This window comes from Phacochoerus africanus, chromosome 14 (assembly GCF_016906955.1).
Source record: "Phacochoerus africanus isolate WHEZ1 chromosome 14, ROS_Pafr_v1, whole genome shotgun sequence".
Classification (NCBI taxonomy): Eukaryota; Metazoa; Chordata; class Mammalia; order Artiodactyla; family Suidae; genus Phacochoerus; species Phacochoerus africanus.
Genome location: NC_062557.1, coordinates 26,701,283 through 26,722,709, shown reverse-complemented (window position 1 = coordinate 26,722,709; position 21,427 = coordinate 26,701,283). Strand labels below are relative to the sequence as shown.

The 21,427-nt window shown below is 44.9% G+C and overlaps 1 protein-coding gene across 2 annotated transcripts in view; it reads left to right on the top strand.

Moving 5' to 3' along the window:
- LOC125114327 (leucine-rich repeat-containing protein 37A3-like) overlaps window positions 1–20,895 on the top strand; it is a 39,130-nt gene extending 18,235 nt beyond the window's left edge. For both annotated transcript variants that reach the window (XM_047757552.1, XM_047757551.1), the window contains 9 exons: window positions 9,306–9,377; window positions 9,947–10,021; window positions 13,405–13,520; window positions 15,642–17,449; window positions 18,013–18,117; window positions 18,375–18,424; window positions 20,022–20,076; window positions 20,164–20,303; window positions 20,672–20,895. In XM_047757552.1, coding sequence (XP_047613508.1) covers window positions 9,306–9,377; window positions 9,947–10,021; window positions 13,405–13,520; window positions 15,642–17,449; window positions 18,013–18,117; window positions 18,375–18,424; window positions 20,022–20,076; window positions 20,164–20,303; window positions 20,672–20,774 — 2,524 coding nt within the window. In that variant the 3' untranslated portion in view covers window positions 20,775–20,895. The remainder of the gene's footprint in view (window positions 1–9,305; window positions 9,378–9,946; window positions 10,022–13,404; window positions 13,521–15,641; window positions 17,450–18,012; window positions 18,118–18,374; window positions 18,425–20,021; window positions 20,077–20,163; window positions 20,304–20,671) is intronic.
- The last annotated feature ends 532 nt before the right edge of the window (window positions 20,896–21,427 follow it).

Below are 21,427 nucleotides of genomic sequence, written 5' to 3'. Positions count from 1 at the left end.
AACTGACACATCCAAGAGCAGGCTCATTAGGGCCCTCCACCAGGAGTTTTAGTAACAGCATCAATACAGGGTCTTAAACTCACCACATTTTCTGAACATTTTATAACACCGAGAGTCCCTTATAGGAGAGTGTCACTATGGTAATGTAGGCAGCACAGGGAAATAAATTGTGGAATCACAGTTGATGAAAGTTCATGGATTCCTTCAAAATCATTTACTGAGGGCCATGCCCACCGTGTGTCAGCACTGTGATAAGTACTGGGGGTGTGAAGAAGAGTAGGACAGGGACTTTGTCCCTGAGAACCTTCCACACCGGAGGGAGAAAGATGGATATGTGGATGAAAACATGAAAGCCATGCAGCCGGGTAGCAGGTGGGGGTGGGGGAGGAGGTGGAGAATGGGTAGTGGGAATGGGAAGTAGAGAATTGGAAAAGATGCCTATGGAAGAGGCACCCACTGGTTCCTCTTGAATCTCTGAGTTCATCTTGGTTTTTTTCCCCTCCTTTTTCGGGCCACACCTGTGGCACATGGATGTTCCCAGGCTAGGCGTTGAATGGGCGCTCCAACAGCTGGCCTACACCGCAGCCACAGCACTGCCAGATCCTTAGTCCGTGGAGCAAGGCCAGGGATCGAACCCACATCTTCATGGATACTAGTGAGATTCATTTCCACTGAACCACAACGGGAACTCCTGTGTTCATCCTAAATGACAGAAAAGGGTAATGAAAAATCAGAGCTATCTGGTGTTGAACATGACACCATAGTTCTAAAGCTCATTCCAAGTTACGTTCAAGTGGTTGTCATAATATAGTTCAGTGTGAGCTGTGGTTGGGCTAAATTTTTCTAGTAGACAAAGCTCATTTGCTTCAGGAAGCAGTTGCCATTGTGAGGTGTAAACTTGATTGCTAAAGTCTTTCCAAAGGCAAGCCACCAAGGGAAGGTTTCACCCCTCTGGTTATGTCATTTTAATACCTCTAATGAAAGAAGACTGGGTGTTTAGAAGTTGAAACTTTGTTTTTACCCTGCATTAAATAAGTTTGGAAAGGGGCCTCAGCTGAGGTTGATTTATCATGCATTGAATGAAGCTTAAGCTTCAGGGCTCCTCACTTACATCGGTCCCTTCTAAGGTCTTCGGAGGGGTCCTAGCGATTTTTTTTCCTTTTATTAATTTTTTCTTGAAGTGTCGTTGATTTACTATATATATATGTATATGTATATATATGTATATATGTATATATATGTGTATATATATGTATATATGTATGTGTATATATGTGTGTATATATATATAAAACTCAATGAATTTTATTACATTTATAGTTGTACAACAGTCATCACAACCAAGTTCTATAGCATTTCCATCCCAAACCCTCCGTGCATCCCCCCACCCCCCGAAGTGTATTCTTTGGATACCATATGTTTTTCAAAGTCCTTGAGTCAGTATCTGCTCTGCAAAGAAGGTCGTTGTATCCCTTTTTTAGATTCCTCATGTAAGTGACAGCATATGATGTTGGTGTCTCTGTCTGACTGACTTTGCTTAGCATGATCATTTCTAGGTCCATCCATGTTGCTAAAAATGCTGGTATTTCTTTGCTTTTAATGGCTGAGTAATATTCCACTGTGTATATGTACCATATCTTCTTGATCTGCTCCTCTGTTGGACATTTAGGTTGTTTCCATGTCTTGGCTATTGTATATAGTGCTGCAGTGAACACTGGAGTACATGCATCTTTGCGAGTCATGGTTTTCTGTGGATCAATGCCCAGGAGTGGGATTGCTGGGTCAAATAGTAGTTCTCTTTGTAGTTTTCTGAGGAATCTCCATACTGTTTTCCACAGTGGCGGCATCAATTTACATTCCCACCAACAGTGTGACAGGGTTCCTTTTTCTCTACACCCTCTCCAGCACTTCTTGTTTGTAGACTTTTGGATGATGGCCATTCTGGCCAGTGTAAGGTGGTACCTCATAGTGGTTTTGATTTGCATTTCTCTAATAATGGGTGATGCTGAACATGTTTTCATGTGTTTTTTGGCCATCCGTATGTCTTCTTTGGCAAATTGTCTGTTTCAATCGTCTGCCCATTTTTGTTTTTTTGGTTTTTTTGGGGTTTTTTTTGGTCTTTTTGCTATTTCTTGGGCCGCTCCCGTGGCATATGGAGGTTCCCAGGCTAAGGGTCGAATTGGAGCTGCAGCCACCAGCCTACGCCAGAGCCACAGCAACGCTGGATCCGAGCCGCGTCTGCAACCTACACCACAGCTCACGGCAACGCCGGGTGGTTAACCCACTGAGCAAGGGCAGGGACCGAACCCGCAACCTCATGGTTCCTAGTCGGATTTGTTAACCACTGCGCCACAACGGCAACTTCTTCTGCCCATTTGTAATGGGGTTGTTTGTTTTTTTGGTATTGAGGTGTAGGAGGTGTTTATAAATTTTGGAGATTAATCCCTTGTCAGTTGCTTCATTTGCAAATATGTTCTCCCATTCTGTGGGTTGTCTTTTCGTTTTGTTTAGGGTTTCCTTTGCTGTGCAGACATCTTTACGCTTAATTAAGTCCCATTTGTTTATTTTTGTTTTTATTGTCATTACTGTAGGAGGTGGATCTGAGGAGATGTTGCTGTTGTTTATGTTGGAGAGTGTTTGGCCTGCGTTTCCCTCTAAGAGTTTGATGGTACCTGGTCTTATATTTAGGTCTTTAATCCATTTTGAGTTTGTTTTTGTGTATGGTGTTAGGAAGTGTTCTAATTGCATTCTTTTCCAGTTTTCCCGGTACCACTTATTGAATGGGCTGTCTTTTCTCCATTGTGTATTTTTGCCTCCTTTGTCATAGATTAGTTGACTGTAGGTCTGGGAGTTTATTTCTGGGCTTTCTATCCTGCTCCGCTGATGTATATGACTGTCTTTGTGCCAGTACCATAGGGTTTTGATGACTGTAGCTTTGTAGTATGGTCTGGAATCCGGGACCCTGATTCCTCTGACTCCATTTTTCTTTTTCAGGACGTCTTTGGCTATTCTGGGTCTTTTGTGCTTCCAAACAAACTAAAATATTTTGTTTGAGTTCTGTGAAAAATGTCCTTGGTGATCTGATAGGGATTGCATTGAATCTGTAGATTGCCTTGGGTAGTATAGTCATTTGGATAAAATTGACTCTTCCACTCCAAGAGCATGATATGTCTTTCCATCTCTATGTGCCATCTTTAATTTCTTTCATCAGTGTCTTACAGTTTTTGTCTTTTTATCTTTTTTAGGGCCACACCTGTGGCATATGGAGGTTCCCCGGCTGGGGGTCTAATCAGAGCAGTTGCTGCTGGCCTACGCCAGAGCCATAGCAATGCCAGATCCGAGCCACGTCTGTGACCTACACCACAGATCTTGGCAATGCCGCATCCTTAACCTGCTGAGCGAGGCCAGGGATCAAACCCACAACCTCATGGTTCCTAGTTGGATTCGTTTTCTTCTGCGCCACAACAGGAACTCCTCTTTTGTCTCTTTAGGTAGGTTTATTCCTAAGCGTTTTATTCTTTTTGATGTGATGGTAAACAGAATTGCTTCCCTAATTTCTCTTTCTGATCTTTTGTAGTCTGTAGAAATGCAGTCGATTTCTGTGTATTAATTTTGTATGCTGAGACTTTGCGAAATTCACTGATGAGCTCTAACAGTTTTCTGGCAGAGTCTTTAGGATTCTCTAGGTACAGTATCATGTCATCTTCGAATAGTGATCATTTTACTTCTTCCTTTCCAATTTGGATTCCTTTTATTTCTTTTACTTCTCCGATTGCCGTGGCTAGGACTTCCAAAACTATGTTGAAGAGTAGTGGCGAGAGCGGACATTCTTGTCTCGTTCCTGATCTCAGCAGGAATTCTTTCAGCTTTTCACCATTGAGAATGCTGTTAGCTCTGGGTTTGTCATATGTGGCCTCTATTATGTTGAGGTAAGTTCCCTCTCTGCCCACTTTTTGGAGGGTTTTTATCAGCAACGGGTGTTGGCTTTTGTCAAAGGCTTTTTCCGCATCTATTGAGAGGATCATATGGTTTTCAATTCTTCAGTTTGTTAATGTGGTGTATCACACTGATGGATTTGTGGATATTGAAGAATCCTTGAATCCCTGGGAGAAATCCCACGGGATCATGATGCACAGTCCTTTTAATGTATTGTTGGATTTGGTTTGCTGATATTCTGTTGAGGATGTTTGCATCTCTGTTGATGAGTGAAATTGGCCTGTAGTTTTCTTTTTTGTGTGTGGTATCTTTGTCTGGTTTTAGTGTCAGGGTGATGCCCTCAGAGAATGAGTTTGGGAGTGTTCCTTCCTCTGCAATTTTTTGGAATAGTTTCAGAAGGAGAGGTGTTAGCTCTTCTCTAAATGTTTGATAGAATTCCCCTGTGAAGCCATCTGGTCCTGGACTTTTGTTTGTTGGAAGGTTTTAAATCACAGTTTCCATTTCAGTACTTGTGATGGGTCTATTCATCTTTTCTTTTTCATCTTGGTTCCGTCTTGGAAGATTGTACTTTTCTAGGAATTTGTCCATTTCTTCCAGGTTTTCCGTTTTATTGGCATATGGTTGCACACAGCAATGTCTGAGGGTTCCAGTTTCTCCATATACTTGCCAGCATTTGTTACTGTGTGACTATAGCTATTGTAGTGAGTACTTAGCGAGTATCTCATTGTGGCTTTGATTTGTATTTCCCTAATGATTTTAATACACTGAGAAGTTTTCATGTTCTTACTGGCCATTAGTATGTCTTCTTTGGAGAAATGTCTTTTCAAATTTTCTGCCCGTTTCACTTTGTGTGTGTGTGTGTGTGTTTTAGGGCCGCACCTGCGGCATGTGGAATTTCCCAGGCTAGGGGTCTAATCTGCAGCTGCCAACCACAGCCACAACAATGCAGGATCTAAGCCGCATCTGCAACCTACATCACAGCTCACGGCAACGCCAGATCCTTGACCCACCGAGCAAGGTCAGAAATCGAACCTGCGTCCTCATGGATATGATTCCGGCTCATGTCCACCGTGCCACAATGGGAACTCCTACCCATTTTACTTGCTAAATTTTTACCTTTTTTTTGGGCCACATCCACAGTGTGTGGAAGTTCCCAGGCAAGGGATAGAACCTGTGCCTCAGCGTCAGCTGGAGCCACAGCCATGACAACAATGGATGCTTAACGTGCTGAGGCACTAGGGAACCCCACTGTGCCCATTTTAAAATTAGTTATCTTTGGAGTTCCTGTTGTGGTGCAGCAGAAACGAATCCGACTAGTGTGTGGATTCGGGTTCAATCCCTGACCTTGCTCAGTGGGTTAAGGATCCAGCATTGCCATGAACTGTGGTGTAGGTCATAGATGTGGCTTGGATCCCACATTGCTGTGGCGTAGGCTGGTAGCCATAGCTCCAATTCAACTCCTAGCCTGGGAATTTCCATGTGCCATGGGTTCAGCCCTAAAAAGCAAAAAAAGGAAATTAGTCATCTTATTATTGAGCTGTAAGATTTCTTGATGTACTCTGGAAGTTCTGGATACTAGACCTTTATCAGATATATCATTTGCAAATATTTTCTCCCATACATGAGTTGTTTTTCACTTTCTTGATAGTGTCCTTTGAAGACAAACACTTTTAATTTTTACAAAGTCCAATTTATCTCTGTTTTCCTTTGGTTGGGTGGTTGTAAGAAACTGTTGCCTCATATAAGGTCATACATATTTACTCCTGCGTTTTCTTCGAAGAATTTTGTAGCTTTTGCTCTTACATTTGGCTATTTGATCCATTTTGAGTTCATTTTCGTACATAATGTCCAGTGTAGGAGTCCAGCCTCGTTATTTTGTGTGTGGATGTACAGTTGTCCCAGCACCAATTAGGACTCTTCTTTCCACACTGAATTACTTTGGCACCTTGTTGAAAATCAATAGGCCATAAATATGAGGATTTATTTCTGTGGTGTCAATTCCGTTCCCTTGATTTCCGTGTATGTTCTCATTCCAGTCCCACCCTGTGACTGCAGTGGCTTTGACCTGGGTTTGCAAACCAGGACGTGTGAGGCCTCCTACTTTGCTCTTTACCAACATGGTTTTGGTTATTCCGGGTCCCTTCAATTGCCATGTGGATTTTAGAATCAGCTTGGCAATTTCTGGAATGAAGTCAGCTGGGATTTGGGTAGGCCTTTCCCTGCAAATGTAGATCAGCTTGGGAAGGAGTAAAAATTTAATGATACTGTCTTCTGAGCCGTGAACATGACGTCTTTCACTTATTTGGATCTTCAACTTCTTTCAACAGTGTGTTGCACTTTGCCGTGTGAGTCTTGCATTTCTTTGGTTAAAGTTTTTTCCTAAGCATTTGATTCTTTTTGATGCTGTTATACATGGAATTGTTTTCTCAGTTTCATTTTTAGATTCCGTATTACTGGGGTATAGAAATCCAGCTACGTTTTGCATCTCGATGTTATATCCTGCAGCCTTGCTGAACTCATTTCTTAAAGCTAATAGTTATTAGTTATTCAGTTTTTTGCCCCAAGCTGTTATCTACTCCTTCATGCAACTGCCCTGTTAAAACATTGACCTGCAAATATTTTCCGAAAATGCCACCCGAGGGGAGGCTTTTAGCACTAGGCAGCTCTCAGTGGGGTCAGAGGCAAGCCTTTCAAATGAGGTCTTCCAGGGAACCACCAGACATGCACAACAATGACAGAGCCTTGGGAATGAGTCTTTGAGGGAACTCAAGCTCCATTCTGCTCCCTCTGGTACTGGGAACGTGGGCTCTTTTTCCAGGCCTCCACTGGCATGGAGGGCAGAGGTCTAAGACAAGTTAAGGCAACACATCTCATTGTTCTTACAGAAATTAATTTGTTTTCCTTAACTAAAGTGCTCCCCAGTTTGCTGCAGGCCTGTTGGCTGAATTTCCAGCGTTCTGCAAAAAGGTGTCTCTGACCACTTTTGTCAACTTTGTTGTTGTTGTTGTTTTTATGGAGGGATGACTTTTCGGATGTTATTACTCCAGCTTTTTTTAATGATTTGCCTGCCACGTGGTTTAAAATCTCTAAGGAGTTCCTTTTGTGGCTCAGCGGGTTAGGAATCTGACCAGTATCCATGAGGATGAGGCTTTGATCCCTGGCCTTGCTCAGTGTGTTTAAGGATTCTGTGTTTCTGCGGCTGTGGCGTAGGCTGGCAGAGGCTGCTCCAATTTGACCCCTAGCCTGGGACCTTCCAAATGCCAAGGGTGCAGCCCTAAGAAAGCAATGAATGAATGAATGAATGAATGAATGAATGAATAAAAAATGTCACAAGTCTCAATGACCACAGGCTAATGTTTTAATCATGGGAGATGATGAGGGAAAATAAAAGGAGAAAATATAATTCTCACAGAGGCTCTCCCAGACGGGTTGATGAAGTCTGAAAAGGTATTTTCTATATGTAGTACTCTCAACATTAAGGTGAAGATAACACATTTTAACCCCCCTTTTTTTTTTCATACAGGTTAGACACAGGCTTTAGAGTCAGAACTGAGTTCAAATTACAGCTGTCCCTCTTCTGAGCTTGATGAGGTTAGGACAAGTTATCTACCCTCTCTGTGCCTCAGTTGCCTCATTTGTACAATGGGGTAATAATAATATCTATCCCATAAGGTTACTGTGAGAATTAAATGTTAAATGCTAATCACAGGTGCCTGGCAACCCCCCAAACATTAGTTATGATCATTATCTTTACAATATTCTGCAAAAATACACGAATGATTTTTGAATGAAGTTAACCCAAGAAAGATTTTTATTTTCTTTCTTTCTTTCTTTTTTTTTTTTTGTCTTTTTGCTCTTTCTTAGGCTGCTCCCACGGCATATGGAGGTTCCCAGGCTAGGGGTCAAATCGCAGCTGTAGCCCCTGTCCTACGCCAGAGCCACAGCAACTCAGGACCCGAGCCGCGTCTGTGACCTACCCCACAGCTCACGGCAATGCCGGATCCCCAACCCACTGAGCAAGGTCAGGGATCAAACCCACAACCTCATGGTTTCTAGTCGGATTCGTTAACCACTGGGCCACGACGGGAACTCCATTTTTATTTTCTTTCTTCCTGTTCTGGGGTTTTTGTTTTGTTTGTTTTGGTTTGGTTTTGCTTATTTATTTTAAAGAGTTGAGAAGAAAATCTATTCCAGCATTTTGGAATAAAAATGTATTCCAAAAGCGAATGTGTTCATTTTATTGATATATAAACAAATGTTATTGACTTATCCAACAAATACTTATTAAATACCTAGTAAATATTAGGCGCCATGACTAACACAGAGACAGCAATGACACTAAAGTGTGGTTCGTGCTGTCAAGGAGCTAGCATTCCAGGAGACTGACAGATAAAGAAGCGATGACACACACAGTAACAAAGGCTGTGGTACAGGAATACCCATGGGAGGAGTTCCCAGAGTGGCTCAGCGGTAACCAACCCTAGTAGTATCCATGAGGATGTGGGTTCAATCCCTGGCCTTGCTCCGTGGGTTAAGGGTCTGATGTTGCCGTGAGCTGTGGTGTAGGTCATAGATGCGTCTTGGATCCGGTGTTGCTGTGGTGGAGGCCAGCAGCTAGAGCTCCAATTTGACCCCTAGCCTGGGAACTTCCACGTGCCATGGGTACAGCTTTTATAAAAAGAAGAAAAAAGAATACATATGGGATCATGTGAAGGGGGTATGGCTTTTACCAGTTTCTCTTGGATTTCTCTCCTCCTCTTTGGCTCCTATTTTTGTTTTCAGCTATGTAGTTTAAACCATGAAATGTAAAAAAATTTCTAGAGATGAAAAACACTTTGAATTATGGAGGACACTAAAAAATGGCATTTCTTCAAGTTCCTGCTGAGGTGCAACGGGATCGGTGGCCTCTTGGGAGTGCTGGGTGGCAGATTTGATCTCCACCTGACGGTGGGTTAAGGATCCCGCAGCTGTGGCTCAGGTCATGACTGAAACTCAGATCTGATCCCTGGCCCAGGAACTCCATGTGCCGCAGGACAGCCCAAAATGAAAAAAAAAAGAGAAGCATTTCTTACAGAGCAAGGGCTTCCTGCCAGCGTAGTCACTTCTAGGGTCTTTGAACTAAAAAGTTCTTTGGAATATTTTTTCTTTGCTATCGGCTTTTTTTTTTTTTCCATTTCTTTCTCTTGTCTTTATCTCCTGGATACGTGGGTAGTTTCCAAAGAAAGAGTGCTTTATGGATTCGAAGGGTGATTTATAAGTAAAGACGGAAAATGATTTTTTCCTTCAAGTTCCATACCAAAAAAATGAATATAAACTTTCATGGAAGTAATTGAAAATGCAGATAATTTTAATTCCATTCCATTTTTCAGAGTTCTCAGCCGTAATCCTTTGACAACGGTTGAAGATTCATATCTTTATAAATTACCAGCATTAAGATATTTGTAAGTATCCCAACAGTCTCATGGCTCATGAGATGATTTCTGTTCTTTTGCACTTTCATCAGAGATTGAGTATTTTTGCCTAGAAAGTGACAATTTAAATTTTAACTGGTGTGAGTTCCTGTCCTGGCTCAGTGGTAATGAAGCTGACTAGTATCCATGAGGACCTGGGTTTGCTCTCTGGCCTCGCTTAGTGGGTTGGGGATCCGGTGTTGCCGTGAGCTGTGGTGTAGGCCGCAGACACGCCTCGGATCACTAGTTGCTGTGGCTGTGGTGTGGGCCGGCAGCTCCAGCTCTGATTCGACCCTCAGCCTAGGAACTTCCATATGCCACACCTGTGGCCCTAAAAAGACCAAAAAAATAATAAAAAAAGATTATACTGTTCAGCACCAAGGCCATTAATTTGATGATGCAAGTAAATTTAAATTTCTTCAACAAGAGCTCCCAAGGGCATTATCATCGATGGCAAGTAGGAAGCCAGAATGGAAGTCATTCCATGTTAAGCATCTTTTTTTAAGGCTAGGATTTTTGTCTTTGTGTTTATATCATGCATGTTTGGGCTTTTCCTTCAGAGACCTGGGAACGACGCAAGTGTCACTTACAACAGTTGAAAGTATCCTCATGATGACCCTTGAGTTGGAGAAACTGTGAGTTGATTTTTCTTACATTTGTTTTCCCTTAGTTTTTTTAGGTTTGTTTTATTATTTTCCGACGTCAGATTGATTCATGTGTAATTTTCATCAATAAAATTCCTGACTAGTATAGGAAACTTAAACGAATGTCCTTTCATTTCTCCCCTCCCAGCCTTTATGTGATTTCTGTTGTTTTGTTACCCTCTGTGTTTCATTGTGGATAGTTTCTATGCCTTAAGGTTTACTGACCCTTTCTTCTGCAGTGTCTAGTCTGCCCTCAACACCGTCCTGTATCTTTTTCATTTAGAAATTGTTTTTAATCTCTAGAAGCTCAATTTGGGTGTGTTTTACATCTTCTGTGCTTCTACTTTATATTTTCAGACTTCCGCCTGGATTTTTTGAACATACGAAATACAGTTATAATAACTTGTTTCCTATGTAAATACAATTTTAAATGTTCTTTTCTGCTAATTCTAACATCTGCATAGATTATGGGTTGGTTTTGATTCCTTTTTCGCCTCGATGTGGGTCCTATTTTCCTGCTGCTTTGCATGCTTGGTGATTTTTCTCAAATTCCAGACATTGTGAATTTTGGTTTATTGTGTGCTATATATTGGTATATTCTTATAAAATGCCTGAGCTTTGTTTTATCTTTTAGGTCTAGGGTTTGTTGTTGTTGTTGTTGCTTTTTAAGGCTGCACCTGTGGCACATGGAAGTCCTCAGGCTAGGGGTCGAACCAGAGCTACAGCTGCCAGCCCACACCACAGCCACAGCAACGCCGGATCCAAGCCGTGTCGTGACCTATACCACAGCTCATGGCAGTGCCACATCCCTGACCCACTCGAGCGAGGTCAGGGATTGAAAGCTCATCCTCATGGATACTAGTCAGATTAATTTCCGCTGCACCACGACGGGAACTCCCTAGGTCTAGTTTTTAAGATTTGTTAGGTATGACCCCAAGTAGCCCTTAGTCTGGAGCTCATTATTTGCAGCTACGGAGACAAGTCCTTCCTGCGTATCATAAGGTTTTCCTGTCTGGCTTGTAGGAACAGGTGCTGTTTCCATTGCTGTGTGATAGTGCGATAGCCATTTATTATTATTACTCCTTTCATGTGGTTATTTTCCTGGCCTCAAGTACGTCCTCACACACCTGCACTGCCCAACACTTTGTTGAATACTCAAGACATCCCTCTGCCTATCTCCAGAGTTCTGTGTCTGTGCATTTCTTTTCTCTCTAGTACTTTGCTTTGTGAAGCCGTTCACCTTGGTTTTCCCGGCCTCTCAGCTCCATTTCATCAGTCAGGGAGTCCATCAGTCTCTGCTTGGGTTTCTCTTCCCTGTCCTATGACCGGGAAACTCTCTCAAAGAAGTGAACGGGGCAATCATAGGGCTCACTCCCTTCTGTTCCATCACTTGGGGATCACTGAACCTTACTGCCTGAGATGCAGTTTCTTGAAAAACTGTTGTTTCATATTTTTGGCCACTCCGTAGCATATGGAGTTCCCAGGCCAGATCAGATCTGAGCTGCAGTTGCAACCTAAGCCACAGCTGTGGATCCTTAACCCACTGGGCCAGGCTGGGGATCAAACCTGCATCCCAGTGCTCCCAGGACGCCACCTAATCGCATTGTCCCACAGCGGGAACCCCACCAATGACATTCTTTAAGTCTGTTTTGTTTTGCTACAGGGTCCAATCAAAGATTAGGCATCTCATGTCATATCTTTGTCTCTTTTAATTGAGAGTATTTCTCTACTATTTTTCTTTTTTCTTTTCGGTCTTTTCTGAAATTGGCATTTTGGAAGAGTCCAAGCCAGTTGTCTTGTAAGTTGCCCTACAATCTGGATTTGTTTGTTTCTTCATTAGATTCAAAGTAAACATTTTGGGGATGACTACTTCATAGACATTGTATCCTTCCTACTTCCTCAGTTTCGGTGGCCCAGTGCTATGTTTGATCATTTGCTTAGGGTGATATGTTCCATGTCTCTCCATTGTAAAGTTATTTTCCCCCTTGGTAATTAATAAATAATCCGGGTGATGCTTTGGGATCAGTGAGGATCCTACTGTCAAACGACTCGTCACCCAGCTGTGCATCCATGATAATCTCTGTCGGAATCAGTTATTACATTGGTAGTTGCAAAATGACACTTTCCCTTTTTTTGGCTGCCCCCACAGCATATGGAAGCTCCTGGGCCAGGGATCAGATCTGAGCCAGAGCTGCTACAGCTGTGGCGATTCCAGATCCTTTACCATGGCACTCGGCCAGGAATCAAACCGGCGCCTCCACAGAGACAACCAGGTCCTTAACCCGCTGTACCGCAGCGGGAATTCCCAAGATGACGCTATCATTCCTTATGCATTTATTAGCTAATATTACTCTGTAAAGAAGAGCTCTCCCTCTTTTCTTTATAAGAATCATTAGGGACTCATGTGCTCTTCTTCGAATTAGTTATGTTATACCTTATTGTAATGCTCATATTCTTCTTTTGAATGTTCAGATTGTCCGGATTTGGCCACTACAATCTCTGTTATTGTTTAGCCACATGTTGATTAGTAATTTCTAATATCTTTACGACTCACAACTAGGAATTGAGAAAGGGACTCCAGAAGTTGGGGACTTGTTCAGACTTTTCTTAGAAGTCTGCCCTCTTCGTGTGTTCTGTCAACTCTGTTGGAAATTACAATAACTCTGGCTCAGGTCGTCAGTGTCGGAAAGTGAGACACGTGGACAAGGAGAAATCTCGACAAGGCTCTTTACTTCTGCAGAAGGGCGCGGGCTCTCCAAAAAGTGTGCACGCCGAACAAAGGACCCTCCCCTATTTATCCCTAACGCAGGTGATGAACCTGTCCCCTTCCCATGGGCCGGGTCAGGGCGCACATTCTTCCCGGTTGGTTAATTTGAAACAAATTGTTACTGGGAAAATAGGTAAAGAGGAAGGGGCAAATTGTTACTGGGAAAATAGGTAAAGAGGAAGGGGGTCGCAGGGTTGATTCAGCGGAGGCCGGAGGAGCTGGAGCAAAATGGAGTAACCAAGATTTCCTTTGATAGAAAAGACACTATGTTACCTTCCACAACCCCAAGTGAGCTTTTGGGTTGGGAGGAGATACTTCTGAATTAAACTACAGGCCAGTGTCACCCTACTCTAATACGTATCACCTTTTTCTCTAGGCACGCTCTATCTGCTGCCATCCTTATCCTTCTGTGGGGAACCTCTGTCGTCCTCCATAATTTACAACAGCCAAGAGCAGCAATTGACCAACTAGTCCCTCTCCAATTCTCCAGTTCTTCTGCCCCAAGACCTCCTTTTGGCACCACCCTGTGGTGGCTGTGGCCTGCCTCTCCTCCCTACTCAAATAACTCCTCTACCACAAATTTAATTCTCTGCATTTCCATTTACAGGATCTTGCCTAGCCATATGGCTTGCTGCCTCTGCCAATTTAAAAGTAACATTGAAGTTGTCTGCAAGACAGTCAAGCTGCATTGTGACAGATGCCTGAAAAACAGCACACGTTGTGGTGAGTCCGAATCGCCTGATGATGAACTTTTTCATGTTTGTTTTTCATCAATTATGATAAATTGTTAAATTAATGATGTAATTGCATTCTTTTTATTCATTCAGAGTTCCAACTCCCTAGATTCTTGGTTACATTATTAAGCTAATAATAGCTCAGCTACCTTAGCTTAATTATGTGACAGATCCACATACAGGAGCAAGAGAAAGGAATGCAGAGGGGAAGGGAATTAACATATTATATTCGGTGCTCCCTGCAAATGAGAACTTATTCCTCTAGTGCATCCCAGTTTGTAAACTGATTTTATATACGTTAAGTCTCAAGTACCCTTTGTCTTACACAATGAGTGTAAATGTATTTTTATTTTGTTTTTTTGCAATTGTATAAAAGAGTACAAGTGATGCTGTTTTATGTTTTATTTGGAATCTGAGAATTTTTGGTTCCATAACCAGAAGCTGTGATCTAGCCCTTCTAATGGGTAGGAGAGCTATTTTATTCTTAGACTGTCCAGCTCTGAACTTGCTCTAAATCTCAAGCTTCTCTAGCCACAAAACACTTGGGTGCTTTCAACTATTTTTCTATATAGTAGATTTATCGACACTAACTTAGCAACTTCCCAAACCTGCTTTCCTGCCCAGATGGCTTGAATACGCGTCTCTATCAATGATCCTAGAACACATTATAGATAACACTTTGCTATTTATATAAAGTCGAGGTTGCTTATTTTTCAAAAAAAAATTTTTAACCAATGGTATTACTCCCTTCTCCCCCAGAAGTGGGCAGAAAAGGCATTTTTATTTTTATTTCATTTTATTTTATTTTGTTGTTGTTGTTGTTGCTATTTCTTGGGCCGCTCCCGCAGCATATGGAGGTTCCCAGACTAGGGGTCTAATCGGAGCCGTAGCCACTGGCCTACACCAGAGCCACAGCAACGTGGGATCCGAGCCGCGTCTGCAACCTACACCACAGCTCACGGCAACGCCGGATCGTTAACCCACTGAGCAAGGGCAGGGACCGAACCCGCAACCTCATGGTTCCTAGTCGGATTCGTTAACCACTGCGCCACAACGGGAACTCCAGAAAAGGCATTTTTAATCTCCTTTTACAGGTGAGGAAAAGCAAGATCAGAGGCGTTAAGTGCTCAGAGGCCTAGTGCCCAGACCTCCTGTCCCCGGTTTTGGGCTCTCTCCCGACCTGTGCTCCTCCTTTCTTGTGACTCTTACCTCCTCCCCTGACCCTCACCACCACCCCCCCAAATGCTTTTAATCCTTCTGGAGGAGAAGCCCAGCTACACAGTGGTACACATTACCTTCACCTAGTCAGAAGCTTTGGATGGTTCCACAAGCAGAGCTGGAGATATTCAAAGTGAAATGAAAGCAAAGTAGGCTTCTGACAGAAGTTGCTTTTTCCCTTTTGCCTTCTAGGGCCTCACATATTAACCTTCCACATTGGCATACAGCCTGGAAAATCTCTTAACCTGCACCCCAGATCCCTGCCCAAATTTTCGCAAAGAACCGGGGTGGACATAGTGTTTTTTTCTGGGTAGAGCCTTCTGTCGTGAGGGCTGGGATATATGGAAGCAGGGGCCGAGCAAAGGACTCGGTGGGCAGATGGAGAAAGACAAGTCCAGGCGAGGACCTGGGAGCTGCAGGTGTGGTCGTGGTCATCTGTGATAGCAGCCAGAACACAAGCACACTGAAGAGGTGGGGGGAGGCAGCCCCTCTGCTTCTGAGGCAGGACAGGATGGGGTGTGTGAGCCTGAGGGAGGAGTCGCAGTAGACCCGCAGGGCCCGGCTGAGTCGGGGAGTGTTTGTCTTCCAGCCTCGGCTTTTCTCGAGTCCTGGGCAGTTGGCCCCTGGGGACCCGGGGAATACTCCTAAATATAGTTGCTGTATTTCAGACGTTATGGAATTCTCTGAATAAAGAGCCGCTTTTTCGGAGGCTATCTTTTGCACCTTTGGTTGTTGCCAATCATAGGTCGAAGTTTGGGTTTCTTTGTCTGCTCTCTAAGTGGCACTCAGAGGTTTGCTGATGCCTAATGTATTTGACTGGAATGCACGGCTGTGGACAAGAGCCGTGCCATCAGCCTTCAAGGATCAAAAGCAGTCTCTTCTCTTTTGACAGATAAAGAGACATCTCTAGGGGATGTAGAAGGATCGTTCATGAAGGTGTTACAAGCCCGGAAGAAGAACACCAGCACCGAGCTGATGATTGAACCAGAGAGGCCGTCCTCAGACAAGAGTGGTGTCAGCTTGCCAGCCCTCATGAATGAGCAGTTGGACTTTAGTGACGAAAGTGATGTTATCAGTGCACTCAATTACATCCTGCCGTATTTCTCAGAGGGAAATCTAGAAGATGTGGAATCAACATTACTGCCATTCATCCAGCTTCTGTTTTCAAATGTAGCAGAGGCAGACCTCCCACCGGGCCACTTGAAAACCCACACCGGGAACCCTCCTGTTAACCCTGAATCCGGCACGTCAGGTTATACAAATAAATTGAGGCAACTCCGTTTTCTGGAAAATTTGTTAGATGCAGAAATTCAAGAAAAAATTGATGAAGTTGTAAAGAAAGAAAAAACTGCCATGCTGATATATTCCAACATCTTAAGTCCAAAACTGAGACGCCAGATCCTTCGAAAGAAATTGGAAACCGCCCGAACACAGGCAGAGAGCCTCGAGGAGATTGAGAGCGTAGACAAAAGGCCGCTGAAGGTGAACAGGGTCCTCAAGGGCCCAAGGGGCATAAAGAAAAGGCACTTCAGAGCAATGAGAAGGCAGAGCATCAGGAGAAAAGAGACCGCCCAGCCATTTGTAGAGACCACTACCAAAGGAAGCAAGCTCGGGGGGCCCTCTGCCAGGGAACTGGAACAGCTGCGCATGGTGCAGAGGCCCAGGAAGCGAGTGGCAGACTCCTTGCAAAAAGAGCCTTTATTCGGAAGGGAACAGGAAGCAGAAGTCTCTTCTTTCCTGAAACAGTACTCGAGGGGCAGGCCTGCTGCCTCTATCCATCCAAAAGCCCCAGCAACAGTCAAAAAGACATCAGAGGACCTATCGGACACACTTTTTGTTCTGGTAGATGCCAATGCGAGAGTCAAGAATAGGAAGGCTTCTGAGACAATCTCATATCCCAGAAAAATAGACTCCTTCCATCCTTCTCACTCTCCTGTGCTTCACAGAACACCTGAGCCCCAAAACAGACAGGCGTTCAGAGACAAAGGCTCAAGGTACAGACTGCTGCTTGCATTGAGGCCTCTGTCCTCTGCCATGAGGAGCCTCATAAACTCCCCTTCGCAAGAGGCTTCCTCACCTTCAGGAGAACTGACTCTTCAGGAAAAGCCTTCTCCAGAATCCTTTTCTCCTTCAGAACCTTCTACAGAACACATCTCAGAAAACAATACTCCACAGGTTGTTTTTGAAGAACTTGCTACTGCTTCAGGCACAACTACTTTGTCGGGCACTCTCCCTGCAAGCACCGCCCAGAGCACTCTTCCTTCAGGATATTCTGCTACTCCTGCAGACAACGTTATGCCCACTGTTCAACAACACACCCACAAAATACAGTGGGAGTACCACGGTGTGGGCACTGACATGGCCTCTACGCCCACAAGCTTCATTGCCCCAGGAGTTCCCTCCCCGGGGACTCAGTTTGAAGCTCAGCTGAACCAGCAGCTGCAGTCCCTCATCCCCAACAATGACGTGAGGCAGCTTATTTCGCATGTTATCCGGACGTTGAAGATGGACTGCTCCGAGCCCCAAGTGCAGCTGGCCTGTGCCAAGCTCATCTCCAGGACAGGCCTCCTGATGAAGCTTCTCAGTGAGCAGCAAGAAGCCAAGGCGTCCAAGGCAGAATGGGATACGGACCAGTGGAAAACCGAGAACTACATCAACGAGAACACAGAAGCCCAGGGGGAACAGAAGGAGTCGAGTGAGGTGAAGACAATGCCTGAAACATGGGAGCTGGGCTTTTCGTCCGCTTAGGACAGGCCCATAAAGTGCCCACGCAGGAAGACCAGGGGCTCCTAGTCTGTATTTTGTCTCAGCCCTAAAACTGGCTAAGCCAGTGCTCTCCCTCTTTGCTCATTCAGGGCATGTGCCACTATTCCTAGGGAGAGGAGAAGAGGGCCTAAGATGCAAGATACACAAGTGGTAGAAGGAAATGCTGACCATAAGCGTAATAGCATTTTGGATTTGCTCTCTTCTTAAGAACTATAAGCTGCTTACCTGAAAGAATGGGGTTTTGGAATAGTTTAAGAAGAATTAGCTATTGGAGTTCCCTTGCGATGCAGCGGGTGAAGGATCCAGAGCTGTCATTGCTATGGCTTGGGTCACTCCTGTGGGGCAGATTTGGTCCCTGGCCCGGAACTTCTGCATGCATGCTCGGCCAAAAAAAAAAGGGAATGGCTAGCTATTGTTTAGAATAGGTTTAAAAATAGTTAGCTTGTATCCTTTCTCTCCCCTTGTTTTTTAAAACATTGTTCTTTATTTTTTTTTAGCTCACAAAAGATGTTCCAGGATATGGCTATAATAACAAACTCATCTTGACAATATCTGTGGCTGTAGTGGTGATGCTTTTGATTGTAATTTTATGTCTCATCGAGGTAAGGACAACAATTCATTCAGATTCAGAACCCGCAGACTGAAAATCACAGCCACCTTTCCGCTTACTACTGCTCGAACCCCCTCCTTAGTCATGAGGACTGAAATACGTGTGGTTCTTTTACTGAAAGTATATTCCCAGGATTTTTAAAGGAGATCTCTGTAGAGTTGATCTCAAGATAAAATAAAAAGGAATGAATAAAGATTGGGAGAAAATGGTTGTGATGGCTAATCGTGGTCATGTTTTCTTCCCAAACAGGTTTATTCTCGAAGGAGAACATTACGGGAAGGGAAAGTAGGCCGCAAAAGGTAAACACTGGTCTTTTAAAACAGCGTTTTTTGGAACTAGAGAACTTAGAACTCATCTCTTTCGGTCTCCTCATTTTACAGTGAAGAAACGGCTGAAGGCGGGAAGACTGTGTCTTTACCTAAATGCAGAATTAGCTCCCAGCCAAAGCTGAGTTCGAATGAGACTGGTGCAGCTTCATCCGCTTTCTCTAGTCCTTTAAGGGACAAGGGTGGAGGGGCAGCAGTTTGGGTGGTACCTGTTCCTGCTGGTGGTGGGCATCAGACCAGGAGAGGCCTTCGTGGAGGCTCTGGGGTAGGGAAGGCCGCATGGTTTTGGGAGTTTGGGGGCTAGACTCACTCAAAGCGGATGAAATGTAGAGTATGACCCTTCCGATAAAGTGGCAGGAAAACTTCCCTTTCCGTCCTGCTGGCCTTCCGGCCCCCGTTCTCTATTCCCTTTACCCAAACCTCATAGAATTTGAACTGGAAGAAACTTGAGACAGTAGTTTGTTTCTGCCTTTTCTAATAAGGAAGTGGAGAAAGAGCAAGGGAAAATGTCTTGCCCCGTTGCCTTACCGCTAGTGAGCATCAAAAAGAAGACGGGCCCTTTCCACTGGGGACGTCCCACCAAGCCTGGGCTGTGAGCCCCATTTTCTATCACAAGTCAGTATACACATACTATATGGACGTCAGTCATTTCTAAAACAAACTTAGCATACACTCTGACTTTTTTTCTATTCTCTTTGCATTCAACAAGAAGATTTTTTGTGGCTAGTCCTGGCCTTTAACTGATCTCACAATTCAGTGACAGCCTGCAGTATGAAAGTTGGCAAGCTGGGAGTTCCTGTCTTGGCTCGGGGGAAACGAATCCAGCTAGTAACCACGAGGACACGGGTTCGATCCCTGGCCTCACTCAGTGAGTTAAGGGTCCAGCGTTGCTGTGAGCCGTGGTGTAGGTCACAGACATGGCTTGGATCCTGCTGTGCTGTGGCTGTGGTGTAGGCCGGCAGCTGCAGCTCCAATTTGACCCCTAGCCTGGGAACTTCCATATGTCGCAGATTTGGCCCTAAAAAGCAACAAAACAAACCAAAAAACCAAAGTCAGCAAGCTAGATAACTTTACTGGTTGGACTCAGGTGTTTACTTGGTGGGATTCAACTTCTGGAGTAAAGCACCTAGGAAAAGAGAATCACCTTCTCCCCTACCGCCCAGCAAATGCCACACGAGACCCTAGGTCTGAAGGGGACTCGTGTAAAATGCTTCTAGAGGGTTAATGCTCTTCTGCCCCGCCTGACTGGGGCAGTGTTTGCGCTGCACAGGGGCACTTGGGGAAGGGCCACAAAGCTGAGTGGGGCTGAAAATCCCACCCATGCTCCGTGCTAAGCCACAGGCCAAAGGCTCCCCAGAGACACAACGGGAGGGCCGTTTTGGACAGACATGGACAACTTCTGGAAGGCCAGCCTGCACGGCATTATTTTCCCGATCGCAGATCTGGGGTGATTGTGCTTGTTGTGATCATGGACTGAGTTATCCATTTCGTCCTAATAGGACCAGAGCAAGCACACGGGAAGGGAGATGGAGAGCGCGTGGGTCACTCACTGTGTGTGTTTTCCTCCAAGGGGCTTTTTTGGATTTCTGCTGCGTAAGAGACGCTCAGGAGAAAGCGAGAGCGAGGTAAATTTCGGGAGCATAACGTCCCGTGGCCGGAGAAAGCAGGGGAGATGCAGACTTAACATTTCCCTTTCTGTGTTGCCGAGGCAGGGGTTTTTCTGGAGAAGGCGGCCACTCTGGCTTCGGGATACGTACAGACCTCTCAGTGCTACACGCAAGAAAAACATGGCAGAGAAGCTGCACGATAAGGAGTCTTCTGATGAGGAAGAGATCTTCAACACGGGTGCAGGGTAAATGACTGGGGACAGTTTGAAGTTCTCGTCTAAAATGAGGACACAGGAGTTCCTCTTATGGTTCCGTGGGGTATGAACCCGACCAGTATCCATGAGGACTTGGGTTCCATCCCCAGCCCCGCTCAGTGGGTTAAGGATCCAGCACTGCCGTGAGCTGTGGTGTAGGTCACAGATGAGGCTCAGGCCTGTTGTTGCTGTGGCTGTGGGGTAGGCCAGCAGCTGCAGCTCTGATGTGACCCCTAGCCTGGGAACTTCCATATGCCACTAGTGCGGCCCTCAAAAGCAACAGTAAAATAAGGAAATAATGAAAAGTTTACGTGCTGCTTCGGAGAGTAAAAGCCTTGGCATTATTCTTGTCATTCCAGGGAGGTCAGTGAAGCCCCGGCAGATGTGATTCTGACCATAGAATCGGATGTGGAAGACCTGGGGGAGGAGACTGACACGGCACCCGAGGGTCCTCCCGAGTGAGCCCTTTCCTGGCTCAGGCCACCTGCAGAGTATAACCCTCGATTCTGGGAATCGCTTTTAAAATATACATTGATAAGCAATTCTGGCCATGTGGTGAGGAATTAAAATGTAAACAGCTGAATTATTTCTATGGCAGTCACAAGGGCCACAGGCAAGAAAACGCAGCGCTGAAGCTAGAACCCCTCGTGGTAGCCGGTACTTCCACAGGAGGAAATGTGGGCCGAGGAGGAGGAAGGGGAGGATGAAGAGGGGCTTCTCTCCCTCGTTGCCCCAGTAGCATCAGTCCCTGGGAACTTGCAAACTTGTCATTCTCAAGGGGCGTCGAGGGTTCAATTACATAACAGCGTGTCCTGGTGCTCGCTCTCTCCTGGTTCTTCAACTACCAGTTGTTTACAGCATGTTTACAGGCCCTAACAAGCAAAAAAAAAGGAGCAGGAGGTGTGAGAGCAGCCACTGCCCAAGCAAGGGCAGGCCTCACAAGGGCCTCCCTGGCCTCTCCTGACCCCGCTGAGGGTCTGCCGTGTGCCGCTCAGCCCAGCACCAAACCTTCCCACTTCCTCCCTCACCCAGCACAGGCCCACGGCTGCAAGATTCCAAGTGTTTATGTAATGCCAGTAGTTGCAAAGGCGCTTCTGTTCCTGCAAAGACAGTCA